The sequence below is a fragment of the Zootoca vivipara genome, chromosome Z, assembly GCF_963506605.1.
Source record: "Zootoca vivipara chromosome Z, rZooViv1.1, whole genome shotgun sequence".
NCBI lineage: Eukaryota > Metazoa > Chordata > Lepidosauria > Squamata > Lacertidae > Zootoca > Zootoca vivipara.
The window spans coordinates 13,708,066-13,731,398 of record NC_083294.1 but is presented as its reverse complement, the minus strand read 5'-3'; the positions used below and the strand labels follow the sequence as shown (position 1 = coordinate 13,731,398).

The 23,333-nt window shown below is 45.8% G+C and overlaps 1 protein-coding gene across 1 annotated transcript; it reads left to right on the top strand.

Moving 5' to 3' along the window:
• On the top strand, positions 1–21,344 carry GTF3C4 (general transcription factor IIIC subunit 4). Its single transcript, XM_035102194.2, has 5 exons — positions 1–434; positions 4,602–6,425; positions 8,904–9,034; positions 10,857–10,945; positions 11,701–21,344. Exons 1-5 carry the CDS (start codon positions 33–35, stop codon positions 11,763–11,765), a joined length of 2,511 nt encoding a protein of 836 aa, XP_034958085.1. The 5' UTR covers positions 1–32; the 3' UTR covers positions 11,766–21,344.
• Positions 21,345–23,333: the final 1,989 nt, after the last annotated feature.

Here is a 23,333-nt window from a genome sequence, read left to right as displayed (position 1 = left end):
GAGGGTCGCGCGGCCTCTAAGGCGGCGACAAGATGGCTGCGGCTGCGGCGGCTGAGGGAAACTCAGCGGTGGAGCCGGCAGAGTCGCCGCTGACGGAGGGGAACGACGACGAGGAGGCCGGTCCGCCTCAAGAAGAGGAGGAGGAGGAGGAAGACGACGAGTCGGCGGCGGGACCGAGCAGCGGCAGCGCGGGGTTCCGCTTGACGGCGGTGCGCCGTGAGCCGGCAGTGCGGCTGCAGCACAGCGTGAGCGGTGTGGAGCCGCTGGCTTGGTCCGAGGACCACCGCGTGTCGGTCTGCACAGCCCGCAGCATCGCCGTCCTGGAGCTGCTCAGCGACGTCCAAGGCGGCGGCGGAGGAGGTGGAAGCAGCGGCGCTGACCTCGTCATCCACCGCACGGCCGTGCCGGCCCCCTCCGCCGCCTGTCACCTCAAGGTGGGGAATGGATGGCGACCGCTGCAGGGTGGGATGGGCAGCCGCGCCTAGGCATGCACGGCGTGTGCATGATCAACCAACGGAACCCACCGCCACAGGATGCGGGGGTGTGTCTGTTTTAAAGGAGTTCGCTCTCAGTAGGCTCTCAGTTAAGCGCAGCCTGTGCTCTCAAATGACATAGAGTTGGAAGGGACCCCCGTGATCATGTAGTCCATGGGTAGGCAAACTAAGGCCCGGGGGCCGGATCCGCCCCAATAGCCTTCTAAATCCGGCCCGCAGACGGTCCGGGAATCAACGAGTTTTTACATGAGTAGAATGTGTGCTTTTATTTAAAATGCATCTCTGGGTTATTTGTGAGGCATAGGAATTCATTCTCCCCCCCCCCCAAAAATAGTCTGGCCCCCCACAAGGTCTGAGGGACAGTGGACTGGCCCCCCTGCTGAAAAGTTTGCTGGCCCCTGATGTAGCCCAACCCCCTGCAGACCTTGCTTTTTCTGCATGCAGACCTTGCTTTTTCTGCAAGGGGATCAAGGTAGCTTAACATGGTTCTTCCACTCTCTGCTTAATGAAAAAAGTTAAATAAGCGATCCTTATTCTCACAGTAATCCAGCATGTTAGGTTAGGCAAAGAGACAGAGGCTGGCCCAAGCCGCATAAAGCCCACAAATGAGCTTTATGTGGCTGAGTGGTGATTTGAGTCTTCCAGATCCTAGTCCAGGGTTAGGGAACCTCAGGCTCAGGAGCATGAATGTGGCCTCAGGCCCCACTCAATCTGGCCCTTGGAACTCTCACTAGACTACACCCCCTATTCAGGCCACACACCCTCAGATATCCTACTCCACACCCTTTTTTTTTTTGCCTCACTGAAATGTGCCTTCAAACTGCCTCTTGTCTGGGTAGAAAAGTCAGATAGTTGAAACCTTTGATATTTGAATGACTAGAACATGCAAAAGTTTTGTTGTTGCTGCTCTGCCCACTTGTCCTCTGGCCCCATCTACCACTGCCATATCCTCCCTATGAAAGGATGAGAAAGGTTTCCTGCACCTCTTCCATAGTCCAACACCATCCACTTCACCACATGGTAGATCTCCTGGTAGATCTCTGGGTGGTTTGCAGTAATGCTGGAAGGATTTTAGGTGTTTTAACAGAAGCAGTGAAAGGAGTCCCACCCTTTGCTACTAATGAAACGAAGAAACTTTGGGTAATCAGAAGTGGATTTTGGGGTAAAAAGTTAGGAATTCTTTTCATTTCCTGACTCAGATTTTATTGTGCTTGCCTTCCACAACATAGTTGGTTTGGTTGATTAACTCAGAGTTCTATTTTTTAAAAATAACTAAAACAAAGTAGATCCCACAAACCTGAAGTCTGTGCACCTCTTTGCTTCACATATCTAGAACAAGGCATGGCCAGCATGTGGAACTCACTGCTGCAAGATGTGGGCATGACTGCTAGTCTCATTCTTGAATGACTGGGCGTGGGGAGAGATGGTAAGAAGGCTCTTAAATGAAAGTCCCTCCCTCCTGCTCATGTCAAATGACTTAGTCAAATCAGGAATGGGAAACTTACTGCTCTCCAGATTTTGCTGGTCTACAGCTCCCATCATCCCTGACCATTTTCCAATGTGGCTGGGACTGATGGTGATAGGAATGCAATGGCTTCTGTTTCTGGGCCCTCTTCAAGGGCCCCAGGATATCAGAAAGTTTTAATCCTCTCATATGAAATGGCTCATAGGTTACAATCACCACCTGAACAGGTTTGGCTGGCTGGGAATACCTGGCAGGGCCTTTTCTTCAGCAGCTCACGGCTGTAAAATTTGCTCCCCAAATAGGATTAGATTGGACCAATCCCAGTTGACTTTTAGGCAGGCACATAGCTGCCAAGTTATCCCTTTTTTTAAGGGAAATTCCATTATGCTGAATAGGCTTCCTCGCGAGAAAAGGGAAAACTTGGCAGCTATGGGCAGGCAGCTAGAAATGTTTTTATTTCATCTGATGTTCAGCAGTGGCTGATTGGGCGGTTGATATTCTCATTCCATTCTCCTTGCCTTTTTAGTCTCTGAATGATTCTGTTAACAGTGTTTTCGTTGTTGTACTGATTTTCAGTGTGTCACAAACTGCTTTGTCCTAAAAGGTGACATAAAAAATTTATTTATGAAAAAAGATAAGTAAAATAAAATAAATTTGGGTGGCCACTGTTGACAGGAAGCTTAACTCCATAGATTTTTAGTTCAATCCCACTGACACTTTCTTACTTTCTGACAAGGACTGGACAGATTCATGGAGGATAGGGCTATGGGGTCATGTTAATTGCCTCTGAACTTCAGGTGTTAAGGACAAACGAGGTGATTGTCTTCATATCCTACTTCTGAGTGTCCTTGGCTTGCTTGCAGCAAGAAACAGAGGAATGTATCCAACTTGTTGTTGTTTAGTCGTTTAGTCGTGTCCGACTCTTCGTGACCCCATGGACCATAGCACACCAGGCACTCCTTTCTTGCACTGCCTCCCGCAGTTTGGTCAAACTCATGTTCGTAGCTTCAAGAACACTGTCCAACCATCTCGTCCCCTTCATGGATCAATGCCTTGTCGTGGCGAAGGGGCTTGAATAACTCAGAGAAGCTATGAGCTATGCCATGCAGGGCCACCCAAGATGGACAGGTCATAGTGGAGAGTTTTGACTAAACGTGATCCACCTGGAGAAGGAACTGGCAAGCCACTCCAGTATCCCTGCCAAGAAAACTCCATGGACAAAGACAACAGGCATATAAAAGTATCCAACTTAGTTCTACTTAAATTTAGGTCCCCTAAAATGAATGTATTTTAGTCCTATCTGCTTTTAAGGTTTTGTTTTTTTAAAAAAAATCAAGCAGTACATTAATTTTATGAGATAAATAAAATATGAAATAAATTTATCAGTGTCAGTGAGTATTCTGAGTAGAACTAAGTTGTAATAAAATCCAGAATGCTGAATTGCATGGCATTGGGTCTGATCCAGGAGGGCAATGGCTATGTTTTTACAAAGCCAGAAGGAAATGTGCTAAAAATAACAGTTTGTATTTCTATCATTTTATATTACTTTGATCATTGTTTGCCTCTTTATGGAGCAAAAGTGGGCAATAAGAATAAGTAATAATAATATTCTCCTTTTCTCATAACAATAGAACCCAATGGGGTCATGCAATAAAACAGAATGGTGAGAGATTCAGGACAGACAAAAAGAGGGACTACTTAAAACCATGGAATCTGCTGTCACATGGTGTAGTGATGGCCACTTACTTGGACTGCTTTAAAAGGAGATTAGTCAACTTCATGGAGAATAAGGCTATCAGTGACTACTTGTCATGATGGTTATATTACCTCCAGGCTCAGAGGCTTCTGAATACTGCACCAGCTGCAGGGGAACAATGACAGGAGGTAGCTATTGTGCTCATGCCTTAATTGTGGGCTTCTTGTAGGCTTTTGGTTGACTCCTGAGGGAAAGAGGATGTTGGACTAGATAGGCCAGGGTGGTCCAACATGCAGCCCAAGGGCCACATGCAGGCTTCAAGGCCTTTTTTGGTGACCTTCAGCTATATTTGACGCCCTCCCCCAGCCAGGTAAGTGAGGAGCTGGGCTTTGGAAAGGAAGCTTGAGGTCTTTGACAGGGTCCTAGAGTCCTCCTTCCTCCAACCCAAGCCTAGTTAGGGATTTAGGAAGGAGGTGGGAGAGCTCTAGAGCCCTGTCAGAGCCTCTAGAACCCTGCCAGAGCCTCGCACCTCCTTCCAAAGCCTGGCACTTCACTTAGCTGGCTTATAGAAGTCAGTGTAGGGGGCTGGTGGGGTGCATCAAATTTTGGCCTTGTTCCACTCATCCCCACATGACAAGGAGTGCGCTGCTCACAGTCTCTGTGTCAAAGTACTACTGCAGCCAACTTGGTATAAAAATTTGGACCTCTCTAAGATAGGCCTTCAGTCTGATTTTACTGGGCTGCTCTTACTGTATTTAATGCTAGAGTGTTCAAAGCTGTGGCAAGAGCTTGCTTGATCAGATGTTTGCACCAGTATTTGATAAAATAGGCTTTTGCTAATAGTAGCTCATTTATATACCTTTAAGCTGCTACACAAGCCTTAATTTTGAACAAGCTAGTAAAATGTTTAATTGTTATTTTTTTTAACACACTGATTCTTTTTCAGGTTGGTTCCAAAAATGAAGTTGCTGAATGTAAGGAAAAGTTTGCCAGTTCTAAGGATCCAACCATGAGCCAGACATTAATGTTGGACAGGGTGTTCAACCCCGAAGGGAAGTCGCTGCCGTCCATGCGAGGCTTCAGATACTCCAGTTGGTCTCCACTGGGCTGTGATGCAAACAGCAGGTGCCTCCTGGCAGCATTAACCATGGACAACAGGTTGACCATCCACGCTAACCTTGACAGACTTCAATGGGTGCAGTTGGTTGACTTGACTGAGCTCTATGGAGAGCGCCTGTTTGAGAATGGCTACCGGCTTTGTAAGGGTGAGGGTCCCAGGGTGGATTTAGGGGACTTCTCCGAATTCCAGAGAAGGCACAGCATGCAGACCCTGGTGCGCATGGAATGGTCTGGAATCTGCACCACCCAACAGGTGAAGCATAATAATGAGTGTCGGGATGTGGGCAGCGTGCTGCTAGCCGGAATCTTTGACAATGGCAATATCGCCATCTGGCAGTTCCAGCTCCCATTTGTGGGCAAGGAATCAATCACATCTTGCAATACTATTGAGTCAGGAATCACTTCCCCCAGCGTATTGTCATGGTGGGAATATGAGCACAATAATAGGAAGATGAGTGGTCTCATTGTTGGGAGTGCTTTTGGACCCGTTAAAATCCTCCCCGTCAACCTTAAAGCAGTCAAGGGCTATTTCACCCTCAGGCAACCAGTGATTTTGTGGCAAGAGATGGACCAGTTGCCTGTACACAGCATCAAGAGCATTCCTCTCTACCACCCATATCAGAAATGCAGCTGTAGCTTAGTGGTGGCCGCAAGAGGATGCTATGTGTTCTGGTGTCTTCTTTTGATCTCCAAAGCAGGTTTAAATGTCCATAATTCACATGTTACAGGGCTCCACTCTCTCCCAATCATTTCCATGACAGCAGACAAACAGAATGGGACTGTCTACACATGCTCTATTGACGGGAAGGTCAGGCAGCTGATTCCCATCTTCACGGATGTTGCATTGAAATTTGAGCACCAGCTGATAAAGTTGTCTGAAGTGTTTGGCTCTGTGCGGACTCATGGGATTGCAGTGAGCCCGTGTGGAGTGTACCTGGCGGTAGTGACCACAGAAGGCATGACCAGTGGCCTCCACCCTATCACCAAGAACTACCAGGTCCAGTTTGTGACCCTTAAAACATTTGAGGAGGCAGCAGCTCAGCTGCTAGAATCATCTGTCCAAAACCTTTTCAGGCAGGTTGACCTCACAGATCTTGTCCGCTGGAAGATCTTGAAAGATAAGCACATTCCACGATTCCTACAGGAAGCCTTGGAGAAAAAGATTGAGAGCTTTGGGTCCACATATTTTTGGCGCTTTAAACTGTTTCTCTTGAGGATTTTGTACCAGTCACTGCAGAAGGCTCCCTCTGAGGCCCTGTGGAAGCCAACCCATGAGGACACAAAAGTCTTAATAGCACATTCCCCTGGGATGGGCAGCAGCGAAGAGCAGCAACAAGACAAAGGCACTTCAAAACAGGGCAGCAAGCAGAATCCAAGCGACATAATCCGAGGAGCAGATGTGGATGATCAAGCAGATGACTCTCTTGTCTACTCCAGTGACATAGGAGGACGGGAGCCAATGGAAGATAAGCTTCTTGAAATCCAAGCTCAGATTGAAGCAGTGGAAATGCATTTGACACGGGAACATATGAAGCAAGTGTTGGGGGAAGTCTACCTGCACACATGGATTACGGAGAACACCAGCATTCCCACGAGGGGAGTCTGCGACTTCTTAATGTCTGATGAAAGTTATGATGACAGGACAGCACGGGTAAGTGCATCCCAGCATAAAAGCTGTTGGGTTGCAGTAGGATAGCATGGTTTAGTTTGCCCTATCAAATCCTGGTTTAAGAAACCAGGATATGCACCAGCTTCATGTATGCACATACAGCCCCATTTCTCTCACTTCTCTTCTATCTTTGTGCCATCAGCAAAACAACCATAGTTTCTTGTTATGTGTTGACAAACAAACCACAATTCAAAAGCCAACTGTAAACCTTGGTGCATATTAAAAATTTAAAAAGATGGTCTCTGATCTGGAAAAGTCAAATGCTACTGTGTCTAGATCATTGGTGCAGGCCTTCTGATGCCCTTCAGTGTTTATCTGTCCTTACTCACTAGGCAGATCTGGTAGCACTGACTGTGGTCTTGTCAAAGAAAGCAGGTCCCACCTGCCCATATTAGCAAGTTATAGTTTGGATTCCTAATAGTTCATGAGGGTCTGCCAGAGGATCACAACTGCTGTTACTGGCTTCTGTAAATATTGTGGACTTGTTGATTAGATCTAATGCCAGATTCATCAGGGAGCAAGGGGGAGGTGCTCTTTGCTAAGGCCAGAACTACCACAAACAACTCTGCGTCACTCCCCTTCCGTGACGATTCAAACTACCATCAACTCACCTGCCTGAGGAAAGAACTGTGTGGCAGGAGCGGCCTTGTCCTGCTGGCCTGGGCATTATCTGATCCTAAATTTGGTCTCGTGGGGTTGGGGTGGGAAAGGGTTGCTGGTCCCCCCAAGACAGGTGGCACCTGTGTAGACAGTCTGTAAGGCAGAGGAGACTGCTTACTTATGCTAAACTGGACTGTGAGCAACTTTTCTTGAAACCAACTTGTAAGCCACTTTTTCACAAATAAACTGCTTTCAAAACTTGTGAGTTACCCAGTGGTATATTAATATCCTAAATAAAATCAGTAAATATTTGTAGAAGTCAAAACATCACACTTTTCAGGAGGGAATGCTGGGGCCTTCCCCTGCTGCCTCTCCAGTTGACATATGAATTGTAAAATCCTTGGGGCAGGGGACCTGACCTTTTGCTTATGTATTATTTATTTATTTACTTTCATTAATGTATTTATATACAGTCCTTCACAATATTCAGCTTTGGGTGCTTACAGTATAGTTTAAAACATAATAGTAATAAAATATGCAATAAAACCAAATGAAGGTAACAAATAACATAATTAGCAGAATACTGGCAGCCCCCCATTTACGCAGGGTTATGTTCTGAGGCACTGCACATGTTGGTGAAATCGGGTGTAATTGAAACCCATCGGAAAAGCCTGCAAACGCCATGTTCCACCCCTGCTCTCCCCTCATCCCACCCTTTTAGTGATGTTTTTATGACCTTTCCAAGTTACTTCCAGGTTCGGTGCGATTCCTGTATACAGAACATGAGCAGACATACTAAATGTGCATAAACAGGGCTGCCTGTATACAAAATGGCAAACTGGAAAGTAAAAAAAGACTTCAATTCCAGTGGTTTTAAAATGTATATTCCTTCAATTATGATCTTAAGGTACAAACCATTACAGTGTCTGGGAGAATACAAATGTATGAAGCTGATGCCTTCTAGATAATAAAGTGGGGGCCAGGTAAGCTTCCTTGAGGCTGAAGCAGGCAGCAAGGCTTACTTGGATTCCCAACACTGAGATTGCTGCCAGGTACCAGGGGAAGGGTGCAGGTGGCCAGGAGGTTGGCATGGTGTGGATGCAACGAGTCTGGTGCCTGCACCATGCCAACCTCCCTTCTTCCTCTTGTTAACTAGCAGCAACCTTGGAATTGGGAAGCCAGGTAAGCACTACCACCCTGCCCTACTGACCACTCCTGACTTCAGGAGAGTTCCCCAGCTTGGGGTACCCTAGATGAAGAAGCCTTCTCTTTTGTTTCCTTTTTAATCTGTGATGGTTGCAAAACTCTTAAGAGCCACAGCAAAAGATCTTTCTGTTTGGTTGATGTGGGAGCAGGTGGTCCATAGAGCCCTGCCTCCATTGATGGTTCTACATAAATAACAATTGTGCCGTTCCGTGGTTGCCACAATCCTGTATTTTTCTGCAGCTTCCTAAGTAGCTAAGACTTGAAACTCTGCTGACATAAGAAAGAGTGTTCAAAAATATTTTATCATGTTCTCTTGAGTGGTAACATGCGCTTTGAGCTAAAGCTCCTCTCTTTTCGATTTACCTTCAACCATCAGTTTTCTTCCGAAATGCATGGGGGGTTAGGGCAATTAAGTTCCTCAGACTACCTGAGCGGCATGCGGAGAAGTCATTCACTCTGCGTTTTGCATGCCTGAGACGCCTTTGTTGCTTTTTCATTCTGTTGTATTCCGTTTTAAGCAGGGCTTGGGCTTTTGCATCTTGTGTTCTTCAGAAAGCCCGCCTCACAACTCCTGTGAGATTTCCCCACCTTTCAGCAGGCAGCTGTCTCTTCCTATAAGTGCTGCTACTGACTGCTGCTGCTGTGTGTTCCCAGGTGCTGATTGGGCATATCTTAAAGAAAATGAACAAACAGACTTTCCCAGAGCACTGCAGCTTGTGCAAAGAGATCCTGCCGTTCACAGATCGCAAGCAGGCAGTTTGCTCCAACGGACACATTTGGCTCAGGTAAGCCCAACTTCAAGCAAGCGCTGTCAAGTTCCCTTCTTTCTGATTTAGCCAAGTGGAGGGAGGGGGCAGGTGTTTATCAGTGGCTGTGAAATGCCTTTCTGCATGCCGGGGGAGCAGAGAGTTGGAATCATGTTGATCTCTGCTTGCCTGAGAAAGTCTGCAAACAGGCAGGGTGCTTGCTTGCAAGGGCTGGAGAAGTACAGTATGGCTCTTAGGCAGACAGTTTGAAATTCCTTTACAATGCTATTTCTGCCTGTTGGCAGTTGTGTGCCTGAGTGCCTAACTTTTGCCACTTCCTTCATTGCCATCTTGTTCACAACAGACACCAGAATGTGGTGTATCACTTTTGAGGTTCCTGGGAGGCAAGTGGGCATTCAGCACCCAGAGGTGTTTCCCAGCCTGTGCTATTTTGGACAGACCTGTAAATCTACACACCCACACACCCCTGAACTGTCTTTAAAATTGTGTCAGAACTTAAAATGGTTTTAACTTTCTGCTTGCTTCTTGGTGTGTGTGAAATGTGTTTTATCTCAAGAAGCTACCTTGGCAGCCTAAGATGGGCTGAAATGAAGGGTATAGATTCATTAAATTGAAAGAAATTAGCCAAAGGGATAGGAATCAGAATCTGACCATGAAACTACAAGTGCTGAAGCTGAATATTGAGCCTATTTGGAGTATTTCATCTGCCTGTGCTCAAGTAAAACTTCATTGGAGAATTGTTTGTAGCTGCCAGATTGATTTGAAACCTGTGGTAGATCTGACCAAATGGATTCTTTTCCACCAAAGTTTCTGCCATTATAGACTTGTAAGCCTTTGGATGTGCTGTTGAATCTTGGCTGTTCTGATTTGAAACTAGTGTTTCCCGATTGCCTCCCTGACAGTGATGTAGTATTTTTTGATACAGTTTCCCAGTATTTTCATATGTACTCATTTTAAAAACTTTTGTATACCCCTAAAAATGTATGTATAAACCAACAATGTGGTAGTCTCAAATACTGGTGGGTGGGCAACGTGGCCAGTTAGTTTCAGTAAGGTGGGTAACTGGCATCACTACCTCAGATTATGCAGGATAGTTCTACCATGCCAACAGTGTTTGAAAAATACAGTAATGTCATCTGATTCATTATTTGGTGTGTATTTGCTAAAAGATGCTAACATTCTGTGCCCAGGCCATCAAAACTGATCTTGAAGCCTCAGGGCAGAAGTAGTGGAAATTTTGCTTGACAAAATTTTGAATTTTGATATTTGAGAGCATATCATTGTAGCTACAGATTTTTGAGATTTGAGAGCATATCATTGTAGCTACAGTGGTTAAATGTGTTCTTTTCCCACTTTATAGGAGAGCTGAATTATGTGTCTTGCCTGCTTTCCTGCCCAGTCATGGAATTCCTATTTTTCCTGTACTAGTCTTGGATAATCTGATTTGCTTTCATTAGTTGTATTCTACATTTACATCCAACTGGTGATTTCTGTTTAGAAGAGTTTGGATTTAGACTAAGTTAGTTCATCTTAGGCCCCACTGAAATTATTGGGCAAGTTACTCATTACTTGTCCTGTTTATTCCCATGGGAGCAGTATTTCCTTTCTTGGTATCCTTTCTTGAAACAGGGCTAGGGGACCTGTGGAGCTCCCAACAACCCTGACAGTTGGCTCTACAGGCTGTGACTGATGGGAGTTGGAGTCCAACAGCATCTGGAGGGCTGCATGTCCTCCAGCTATGATCTGAAGGGTGGCACAGATGGCATTCTGAGAAGCATCTGATCCTTTTAACCACAAAGGCCTTTCCATAATTATTTTCCCACTTCTGCCACTTCTACAGGTGCTTCCTTACCTATCAAGCCTGCCAAAGCCTGGTGTACAGAAGATGCTTGCTTCGTGACAGCATCGCACGGAATCCAACCCCAGAAGGTGAGCTCTTTCCTTTAGACCTAGGAGTGGATGATGCGGCAGAGTCTGGATGAGTTTCTGATCTGGGCAAAGATGCAGGCTCTGCATTGATCCACCCTGGGCACCTATCAAGCATTCCTATCAGCTGGGCGAGGGCTAAACACCCCAGATATTGATTTACCTTGACCTTTTTGTTAGGTCATAGATTCTCATTTCTCCATTTCAAAATCCACGTGAGATTTCATTCCAGAAGCTGCATTTCTTGGAATGGGGAGTCATCTTTTTGTGTGTCATAATGAGACTGAAGTCATCCATGAAAGAAAGGGCAAGAAGATCCCAAGTTGCATACAATGCTGTTTATTTGGTCCAGTATGTTTTGAAGCAAATCTTTGCTCCCCAATAACAGTTTACATGTGTGAAGAATATTTGCGACCACAGAACACTCTGCTTTGTGGAGCCTCCCCCTACCCTAACCCCCAGATGATTTTCTTCAAAACACTTTAGACAAAATAATTACCGTATTTTTCTGTGTATAACATGCCCCCTATTTTAGGGGACTCAAAATTAAGAAAATGGGATTGCCCCCGTGTATAAGACTACCCCCCTTTTTAACATTATTTTTTAGTTTAGAAACCTTGAGTTATGTACGGAAAAGTACGGTAGTATCCTGTTTACTGTACTGTGAGGCATTTTCCCCTATTGTCTCATGACTAGCCTTCTCTTTCGTTATCGCCTTTCCTCATTAGTTCTCCAACAACCTGTTTTCTTATTTTCAGATCCTGATTGGATCAAGAGGTTGCTGCAGGGGTCTTGCAGTTTTTGTGACTCTCCCGTTTTCTAAAGAACAAGATTGAGAGCCTGATGTATTTTTTTCCAGCGCACAAAGCACCACTCTAACCCTGGAAACTGCCTGAAGGTGCAAACATGTAAATTACCCAGAAAGGAACTTTTTAGTAGAAGACAGTGAGCTGGACATGCTTAGTGGTCCAGCATCCCATTTCAAACCTGAGAGGAAGCAGAAAAGCCTTCTGTTGGGAAAGCTTCAGCACAGACACTTTGGAAACAGCTCTGACTCATCCCAGTTAAGCATTGGTACTTGACTCCTTTCTTTTCTTGGCAAGTAGGGTCTGGAATTGGAGAAATACACCGGTGCTGACTCCACACCACCCTCCAGCCCACTTCATTTGGCCATAGGATGCTTTTCTTGCAAAGGTGGAATCCCAGCAGTGGGGGATACCACTGCTGCTGCTGCTACTTCTACTACTACTACTTCATAGGTCAGCAGGATTTGAGCCTACTTTTACTCTTTCATTCATTTTCAAACAAATGTTTAAAACTGTGCCAGAGACAATTAAATTTTTAGAAATAACATGCAGGTTTAAGAATATTTTTTTAAATGTCCTGCATGCCCATTACATGAGGGTGAAAATCCTGACCATTTCACACCTACAGAAGTTGGCAATCAAGTCAGTGGCTTCTTATAGGAAACATTAATCCGCCTGTGCCAAATGTGGAATGGTAAGTTTTAAAAGGCTAATCAAGTTATTTCACCAATGGAGCATGTCATACTAAAAGCATCAGCATTTTTGATCAAACTCTTCTTGCCAGTGAATTTGTTCCCCCTTGCTCAGTTCCCCCTTCTAATCGCATAATCCCCTCCCAAATTTTTGCCAGTGCCTTTTTTTTTAAAAGCAACAGTTTTGCTTGCCAGGAAATCTTCTTCTTCCTCCCATTATAGATGGATACATTATTTGTAGATGTTGGCTTCAGCAGTCAATATGTTAGAAATTGCAACCAGGCAAATGTCTAACTATCCCACCAGAGTTCTGCGGTCATTCACTCTTGTCTTATGAAATGAAGCTATCCAGCTATAAAAACATTTGCAGCTTGCTGTGGCAGAATCTACAGCTGGATCCCTCCCACAGGAGGTGGTGATGGCAACCAACTTGCAGAGCTTTAAAAGAGGATTAGACAAATGGATAAGGCTGTGTTCTCCCTCTGTTGAAGGCAGTGTGCCTCTGAATACCAGTGGTTGGAAACCGCAGGGAAGGGGAGACAGAGGTGCCAGCTTCTGAAGGCGTGTGTCGTGGTACATGACGTCACAATGTCGGAGGAGCTGGGGGCAGAGCCGAACGTGGCAGCAGTGGAGTGGCAGCCCAGCTTCAATGGCTGTATCTCCTGCTGCTGCTGCTGCTGCTGCTGCTGCTGCTGGTACTGCTACTGCTACTGCTGCTGCCACCGCCAGAGTCTGTTTCCCTGCTCCTTCCACTCCATGACTGGAGGAGAAGGAGGAGAAGCCAGCTACTGAAGCCACGCCACACTCGGCCGCCTCTGCTGCTCGGCTCCTAGGAGATGGTACCCTTGAGGGGAGAGTATTCTTGTACTCAGGTCCTGTTTATGGGCATCCCAGAAGGGGCATCTGGTTGCCACTGTGAGAACAGGATGCTGGACTAGATGGGTCATTGGCCTCATCCAGCAGGGCTCTTATTATGTTCTTACAAGATGCAGCAGAATAAATCAGAGGTCCTCAGAACTACTTCAGACTGTGGAGTAGGGAGCACATTTGTAGCACTTCTTTCTGTAAATAATCAAGTCACCAGTAAAAAGTTCCTGCAGGTTAAAATCAAGTACAGTGGTGCCTCGCTAGACGAATTTAATTCATTCCACGGGTCTATTCTTATAACGAAAAATTTGTCTAGCGAATCCCATAGGAATGCATTGAATTTTTTTGTATTCTGCTGCATATGTAGGCTAAGCCCTCTGAGGACATGCCCTTCATAGGAGTGAGCAGGAGTTCTCTAGGACTCCGTTCATAGGCTGTAGGTACATTTTTTAGTTGTTTGCTGTCCTTGGCCAAAATACTGCACTTTAAAAGGTGGAGGTCAATTTGGATTGATCAACCAGTTCATGGAAATAGGAATTTATTGGCAGGGTGAGCCAAAAGGGATCATAAAATGATGTTGGTTATGTTAATAATTTTGTGCTTTGGGGCTGATGTTTTTAGTGCCTCTGATGACTTTGTTCTAATGCTTTCTCCTGAAGCTATCTACTGCTCTCCTTATACTTTCCAAGAAGGTATTTCACTCTGTGGGTATGAAAGATCCATGTAAGTGGGTCAAGATGATTGTCCTCACTCCACAACCCCATGAAGGTCTCCTCTAGATTAAAAGGATATTGAATAGAACAGTGATTTCAGTCTAGAGAGTCACTACAAATCAGTGTAGACAACACTAGGCTCAATAGGTTGATGGCGAAGTGATCTACTTTTTGTTTTTTCATTCTGGAGATGAGTAGACCTGCTGGAGGAGGCAGTGCTATTTCCCAACGATTACTCCACACCCACACCCACACCCACACCCAGCTCTGCCTGTTGGAGCCCATTCTCAGCCTATTGAGAGGACCTAAATAGTACACATTAGGCAGTATGCTGGGTTAATTGGATTAAAACAGTGGAAAAGGCTAATTAAATATTGAACAATGTATTCTTGCTATGGTAAGCTGAACAAGAGAGTGGAGTGTATGGAGCTGAATTCTCATCAATCAGCACTACTGAATAACTCCACAAACTGCTGTAATAGATTTGGTGTTGTGTGTGGGGTTATATGCGGGCAAAATACAGCACCTGTACTTCTACTAGATGGACTTCAATTCTTTCCTTTATCGACTTTCTACTTCCTTCCAAAGGTAAATGCCCAGTATCTTTCGTTGCAGAGAGATTTAACAATGGGAGGAACCCACTGAACCCTCAGAAGCACATGAGAACTGAGTTCAGACTCAGTTCCGTTTTTCAACTGTCTTAACTGTGACAAAACTTTTCAAGGGGGCTGACTCAAGCCCATGGCAGTTGAAGGGGCCAATTTCTGATGAAGGAACATTGTAGAATCAAAATGGGGGAGCACCAGTTTGCTGCTAACTTAGCAACTTAGCAAAGTCTTCTGTCTTGTGACTTATTTCTGAATGCAGCCCTCCTAACCAAATGACTCCCACTTCTGCTGTGTGTTTGTGTGTGTTTAAAAAAAACCCCACACACTGAATGTAGGAGGAGTTTATCCATCCCACTTTAGTTTTATATATATATATAAATAATTTTTATTAAAGATTTTCCTCATTTACAAAAGCACATGCATTGTCTCTTTCTTCAGGTTGTGTTTTCTACAGATCAGTTACATTTGTTTTGAGACAAATGTGTTATATGCAGTATAGGGTTGGGAAGAAAAGAGGAAGATGGGAAAGGGTGGGATGGTAAAGCTTATGTTCTTTTACTTAGTGTATGTGCCAGGGTTTTGTGTTAGTGCCACTTGGGTAGGTTCTCTTTCTATTTATTCACTTTGGACATGACTGCTCTAGGGCAAGTGTGACTAACTTGTGGACCTCAAGAGGTTGGATTCCCAACTCCCATCAGCCCCACTCAGCTTGGCCAGTGGTCAGGGGCAATGAGAATTGGAGTCCAGCAGCAACATGGAGGGCCAGTGGTTTGCCACTCCTTCTCCAGGAGTATCTCTGACTGATCTAACCTTTAATCTTAGAATGGGTTTCCTGTTTTCTTTATAGCTACATTCAAAAGCTTGAATAGATTTCTTCTGACTCATACACCCCATTTGAAACAGGTGAATACAGAACTTTGTGCCTATTGAATTAATATCAGTGTGGCTGTGCCAGTACTTTCTCTGAACACTGGTTGTTGGCCCGAGATTTAATGAAGGCCAGCACAGCTTGAATGTCTAGACAAAGTCAGGCTGCTCTTCCTTAAAGAACTGAGTTTCTTGCAAGAATTAGGGCAGATATTTCTGAAAGGCAATATGGAGTTCATAAACCTGCCCAGTCACATTGGGGTGGGGAGTTTTAGTCACAGAGGTGACTCTTATGTTGTATTCAGCTCCAAAAAATAGTAAATTCTCAACAGTAGCTTAACATTTGATCACCTTTATTAAAGGACAGGGGGATGGGGAATGCTTCATTGTTATTTTTATGAAGTAGAAACCAGTGCCTGCCAGTCTGGTGGATAGCGTGGGTCTGGAAATAGGGCTTCTGTCTGCCAAGGATGCTGTCACACAAGGATGGCAAGGGCCACATTCACTCAGTGGGTGCAACCACTCCTCTCTCCTCTTTTCTCTTGTGCTTTTCCTCCCCTCTCTGCAAGGTTTCTGGGGAACAACAACACAGGTCACTCTTGCCAGTAATCTGCACTCTTTTCAAGGGCGGTGCATGAAATTAGAGTAAGGGATGCAAGTTGCCTATGCATAGAACCATGGAAAGGTAGAGTTGGAAGGGACCCCAAGTTTCATCTAGTCCAACCTCCTGCATGCAGGGATCTCAACTAAAGCATTTGTGACAGATGGCTCTCCAATCTATGCTTAAAAAGCTCCAATAAAGGTTGGAGTGTGAGACCTAAAATTGGGGTGAAGTGCAACTTTGTCTTTACTGCAGGTTCTCCCCAAAGCAAAGATTTGCTTTTCTCCATGGGTGTGAATGGCACCAGAGACTTGTGAGGGAGCCTTAATCTGGTCCCAGCCCCTGGTGGTCCCATTAAAGTGCCAACCTGAAGTTCATTTAGAATCAGAATTGTAGAATTGTTGGAAGGGACTGTGAGAGTCTTCTAGTCCAGCCCCCTGTGATACAGAAATCTCAACTAGATCATACAAATCTCCAGGGAAGGAGAGTCCACTACCTGCCGAGCAGTCTGTTCCACTGCTGAAGTTCTTCCTGATGTTTAGTCAGAATCTCCTTTCTTGTAACTTGAATCCATTGGTTCAGGTCCTACTCTCTGAAGCAGGAGAAAACAAGTTTGCTCTGCAATCCATGTGACAGCCTTATAGGTATTTGAAAATAGCTACCATATCTCCACTCAGTCTCCTCTTTCCAGGCTAAACATACTCAACTTCCTCAACCGTTCTTCATAAGGCTTGCTTTCCAGACCCTTGATCATCTTGGTTGCCCTTCTCTGTACACGTTAAATTATGGTGCGCAGAATTGGGCACAGTATTCCAAGTGTGGTTTGACCAAGGCAGAATGGAGTGGGGCTATTACTTCCCTTGATCTGGACACTATACTTCTATTGATGCAGCCACAATGAGCTTATGATCATTGCCCAGTCCAGCCCAACCCACCCCAAATTCGTAACATAAAGATCAATACTGTATATAGTCAGTATTTTTTAATTAATTAATTACCATTACTGGGAGTCAGAGCATGTAAAAAATAAGGAAGTAAAACAAGCATAAATAATGTTACCAGAGGTTACTCGTTGATGAGAAGGGGTGCTCTCTGCACATGCCCACATCCTTTATTTCTGAAGCTTGCAGTTCCTAATTAGATTTTTCACACTATACCCCACAGGCTTCTTTACAACTCCCAGGTCCTTTTTGACCCTCTTTCAACTGCTTATTCAGCCACTGCACAGTCCCATTTACCATGTTTGTGAATATTGAAATATTGACCACTTTGGGAGATCCTGCTATAGTGGGACAGAGCAATCTTGGGAACTACCCATTACTGATACAGTTAACCCTTAACAACATGTTTCATATGGCAAAGGAACAGTTCCTTCTGTTTCAAGGCACTTCATGCAAGTTTTTGCCAGAGAAGGTGGTGGGGTCTCTGCAATACAGAAATAACTCTTGAAGGAATCCTTCACCCCAAAACACTATATCCCTTCAACCCCTCCTTGGTGGTATGTGGGATGCTGGGTCTGATGACACTGCAAGATGGAGCCAGAAGAGAAAATGTTTTCTGTGTTGCTGTTCTGCGGAAATGGGGTGAGGAGGAACATTAGCCACCCCTCGCAATATCGGTCCCCAATAAAAGTGGGCTGAGATTTCCTTTTTAATTAGATTTCTGGTTGGAAAAGCTCACCTCCTTTTCTGGCCCTGTGTTACAAAAGTTAAATAGCACAGCCAGAGGTCTGACAAACCAAACCATCAATTCTGAGGAGAAAAGCCATAAAAAAATCATAGTCATTTGTAAAGACATTAATTATCCACCCGCTCAGCATAAATATAAAATATGTGTTATGTCTGTGCGTTGTTTATTTCTTAAAATGCTATGGTGCAATAAGGGAGTCTGATTAAGGGTTCATTCCTTAACCCAGTTAGGGCTTTTGCATCTTGGCTTTTAAACAAAAAACAAAATCAATGTGTTGGAGAGAAGAAATGTTAATCAACTAGCTGGTTCTTGTGTTACCAAGCTGACCGCATTAAGCCTATGTTATGAAAATGCTCTGGTTCCCTTGAGGACGGTACATTACTGTGAATATTAATGCTGTATATATGGTTGACTTCTTTTGTAAATGTGAAACAGAATCTGGAGAATGTGTTTTGTATACTGCAACAGTAGCACTGTTAACACGAATCACTTTCTAAATACTGTAAAGAAACACACAACTTGTGTATTGTGTTTAAATAGGTGCCTTGGCAAAGTGAAGGAGACATTGGATTCTTGGCCGATAAAGCATTATGCTGATTTCTTGACCAATTTGGATTGCTTTAAAAGAGAACTGGACAAATTCAAGGAGGAGAAGGCTATCAATGTCTGCTAGCCATGATGGCTATGATCTACCTGCATGGTTGGGGGCGTTAAAGCTTCTGAATACTGGTTTCTGGAAACCTCAGGCGGGGAGAATGCTATTGCAATCAGGTCCTGCTTGTGGGTTTCCCACAGGCATCTAGCTGGTCACTGTGAGAATAGTATGCTGGATTAGATAGAACACTGCCCTGACCCATCAGTTTTTCTTATGTTATGACAATCAGCCCAACAGAAGAGACAACAAGCATGACTATTTGTTACTTCCATCCTATGTGCAGTAGCCATGAGTAAGCTAGGGATTGAAGAGACGGAGGATTCTGAAGGGGCTCCCAGAGCCAAAGCAGAGAAAGCTGGAGGGGACAGTAGCACTTCCGGCCACCTTTCTCTGTGCTTTATTCTCCTTTCAGCTGCTACATAGAGGTCCTTCTTGCTTTTCAGCATGCAAAAATGCCATCAAGCCCCAAATTTTGAATTAAGTTGTAACCCTGGTAGCAAGGACTCCAGGAAAACCAGACAAATAAGAGTCTTACTAAGATGAAAGCAGTACAGTGGTACATCGGGTTACAAACACTTCAGGTTACAGACTCTGCTAACCCAGAAATAGTACCTCGGGTTAAGAAGTACTAAGGTTAAGAAGTTGCTTCAGGATGAGAACAGAAATCGTGCTCCGGCGGCGCGGTGGCGGCAGGAGGCCCCATTAGCTAAAGTGGTGCTTCAGGTTAAGAACAGTTTCAGGTTAAGAACGGACCTTTGGAATGAATTAAGTTCTTAACCAGAGGTACCACTGTACTTTTATGGCCACTTTTAAGAACCAGAGGAAGAATGTTTAAGGACTGAACACTCAGCCTCACCCCATCAGTATCTATTGATGGCCCCATCCATGTATAGGCCTTATTCCATCCCTGTTAAATGACTTGCTCGAGTCATTGCATGGCTTGGTCAAGCGGAGATTCTTCCCTGACCTGGCATGTAAGCCACCAGGAGGTGTGAAGTAACATTGGTGTGGTGTGAACACACTGGCCAAGCCAATCTGGTTCAATCTGGTGACTGAACCTCGTGCACAGCGTGACTGGGGAGGTATGTGCAGGACTGGGTGTTGCCCTTTGCACACTGAGCCTAGGCAGTTTTGGTATCGTGATGGTTTGTGCTGTGAGCATATTGGATATTGTCACAGGACTAGACATGAGTAACCATTGTTGTCTTGCTTTTCAAGGGAAGTCCTTGACATAGCTAATCCTCTATTGAAAGCCTTTTTCTCCTCCCCACTCTCTTCAGCAGGAATTCCCACCAGAATTATGGGACATGATTGCAAGGGGTAATAAATTCCACGGCTGCAGGTTCCCGTGAGCCCAAAACTCTCGCCCACACAGAGGAGTCTGCCTGCCGCATCTCTGAATGACTTTGCTCGGGCCTTGCCCCTGCCGCATAAAGGATTCTGCTATGTCTCTGCCTTGGGCATGATGAGATCAGTTAAGCTCTTGTAATGCAGGCATGTAAGCAAATTGGCTGCCTCTTCAGCCTCTGCCTGGGGCCATTCTGTTTGGCATTCCTCTATGCAGTCAGGAGGCACACTCACAAACAGTGATGTGTTTTTGCACAGGGCAAAAACAGGTTGCCTCCTTCTGAAGTCAGATTATTTCTTACCCTTTTTTTTGTGCATGGCATGTGGTTCCAGTTCCAAATCAGACAGGAAGATGTATCCCTGCTAGCAGAATCTGGGAAACATTTCTCTTGAGAATGTAGCAAATTGGTGGATGGGACAAGAGTTGCATGTTTTAGGTGCCACACAAACATCCAAGGACTAGTTGTTGTCACCTGATGCACTCCTAGCTTGCTTGCTTGCTTGCGCTCTCCTTGCCAAATGTTTATTTGGCTGGAATCAGATGCTAATCAAATCCAGCCCAGCTCCCAAATTGGTTTTGAAGCATCGTCTTCCAATTATAAAAGTAATTCCTCCTCTCACCCGCTGAACCTTTTGTAGCATTAACGGGGCCTCTTACTATGCAAAGTGGATGCAAAGGCCTCTTTCGTTTCCCCAGTAATTAAATGAATGTCAATTGTTTTAGTCGTTTCTGAGGGAGAGTCCTACAAGAGTATTAGCATGTTCTGCTAACCCAGACGGCCTGCACTCCAGGCCTGGCGGAAGCCCTTGGGGGGTTGACCACTGACCCGAGAACTCTCTGGGCGGACACACTGGCTGCATCTCAATGAGCCGGCCTCATTCGGTTTCTCTGCGACTGGCTGAGCGGAACTAATATTGCCGACGCATATAGATGAAAGAATGGGGGGAGTAGCTTTATGGCTAAATTAATTAAGCAGATGTACCTGTCTAATTAAAGAGCCACTGTCCCCTTTGTACCCTCACTTGCACGGCAAACAGTATTTAAATGCGCGGCCGAGCCGTTTCGCCTATCAATATTTAGTAGGAACACTCTGATGGAGGTGATATTAGCAAGATGTACTCTCCATTTATTATTAATAGCCGCCATTCCAATTTATGCACGGGAGCGGCAGTATAGCTTTACAAGCACTGGGCCAGGGCCTGGGGTGGAAAGGAGGCAGCTGCTGAGGTAAGCAGTGACACATCCCACCGGCAAGGGGAAACCCTTCAGAAATGCCCCAGGGTTGAGCCACTGCAGCCCTTTCACAAGTGCCTGCTGACGTCATGCTGCTGGGCTCCAGCAATCCAAAGGTTGCCCTTGGCCTGATGTCACAGCCAGAAGCAAGAGGTGAGCAGGGGCTAGGGGGCCATGGGGATTGCTAGGTGACACCCCCCACACCCACACCCGTTGGGCTGGAGAGGACAAGGAAAGAAACCCTTGTTTACTGCTGATCTGGAGTCTTGCCTCCTGGTCGAAGATTGCAACCACGTCCACAGCAAAATGGCAAAGGGGGGGGGGGCAGGTGGCAGTGGCTGGAGCTGCAGTTGAAAGCCCATGCACGGAGGCACGGCAATGGGCTGAAGCCAGAATAACCAGCCTGGAAGGGTAAGAATGTAAAGCAGCATATTGAGCTTTGTCATATCCGCTTCCTGTGAGGTTGCGGGCAAATATTCAGGAAACATGAAAAGGACTTTGAGTCATTGAGGCCTGAGCTGGAAGCACATGCATGGGTGTCAAACACAAGGCCCGTGGGCCAGATCTGGCCCGCCAGACCTCGTCATGTGGCCCGCCGAGCGCCCCAGCCAGCGGGACCCAGCAGCGGGACCTTGCTGCTGAAGCGCGGCGCCGACAAAGCGCCGACAAACAGCTGGGGCCTGGGGGGGTAGAAAGGCGGCCGGAGCAGCGCTGTGTGGAGCACCCCGAGCCACAGCAGAAGGAGGAGGCAGCTTGCCGGGTCAGCGCCCGGCAGCGCCGCACGGAGAGTCCCGAGCCTCTGCGACGCAGCAGTGCTCTGTAGCACTTTGAATCCTCCTCCTCCGGCCACGGCTCAGCGCCTGGAAACGGCTGCTGCTGCTGCTGCTGAAGCACAAACAAAGCACCCAGCAGCGCCGCGTGGAGGAGCAGGAGGAGGCTTTACGCACGTCTCCTAAAACGGACACCCGCTGCCTCATGCTGCACGGGAAATGCTTTTTGCCCCTGGGTCCCTTCGCGCTCTTTTCTGGCGCTGAATCAAGGCGGCGACCCCCCTTCCCTTTCTTTCTTCCTCTCTCTTGTTCTTATTCTTTCTTTCCCTCTCCTTCCTTCCTTCTTTATCTCTGTCTTCTCTCCCTCTTTCTTTTTCTTTCCTTCTTTATTCCCTTCCTTCTTTCCTACTCTTCTTTCTCTCCCCTCTTTCCTTCCTCTCTCCCTCCTGCTTCCTCTTTTCTTTCTTTCTTTCTTTCTTCCTTACTTCCTTCCTTTCTTTCTTCCTTCCGTCCTTCCCATCTTTCTTCCTCTCCCTCATTCTTATTCTTTATTTCCCTCTCCTTCCTTCCTTCTTTATCTCTGTCTTCTCTCCCTCTTTCTTTTTCTTTCCTTCTTTATTCCCTTCCTTATTTCCTACTCTTCTTTCTCTCCCCTCTTTCCTTCCTTCCTCTCTCCTCCCACTCCCTCTTTTCTTCCTTCCTTCCTCCCTCCCCTCCCCTCCCTCTCCCTCTCCTAAGAAACATAGGATGCTGCTTTATACTTCTGGCCCTTAAACCCTGGAACCAGGAGAACAGCTCCAGTGAATCAACCTCAGCCAGTCCCTTTGGTGAAGGGTGGTGGCTCACTGGCAGAACATCTGTCCTGCATGCAGAAGGACCCCAGCATCTCCAGGTATCAGTAGCTCTGCAAAGCTCCTGCATGAAACCCTAGCGAGCCTCCACCACCCAGTGCAGTTACCAAAAATCATTTTTCAATAAATTGTACAATAATTGTACATTTGAATATCTACTTGCCATTATTCTGACTATGTTAGTTATTACTTACATTATTACAAAAAACAGTAATAATTGAATGCAGTGACAATAATTTATGATAATAAAGAGTGGACACATAGTCCTACAGATACAACCGGCCCTTTGAGGGTGACCAAACTGCTGATGCGGCCCTCGATGAATTTGAGTTTGACACCCCTGACATACAGTATAAGAAAGAGCCAGGGGGCTATAACAGGAGGTAGGGAACCTCAGGCCCAGGGGCCAGATATGGTCCTCCAGACCACACCTGCTGTCCCCGGGCCACACCCTTCACTGGCCCTACTTCTCCCCCCTGAGTGCTTTTGCCTGGCTGGGATATATCCTTGAATTCTACTAATGCTTCTTTTGTGCATGAATGGAGCATAGAGAGGGGTGTGTGAGTCTGTGTAGAAATTGGACTACTGCACAAAGTGTAAAATCCACATTTGCCTCTGACCAGCACATGGTCCTCAACAAGTTGCCCTGAAGGGAGTGTGGCCCTCGGGCTGAAAAAGACAGTCAACCCTG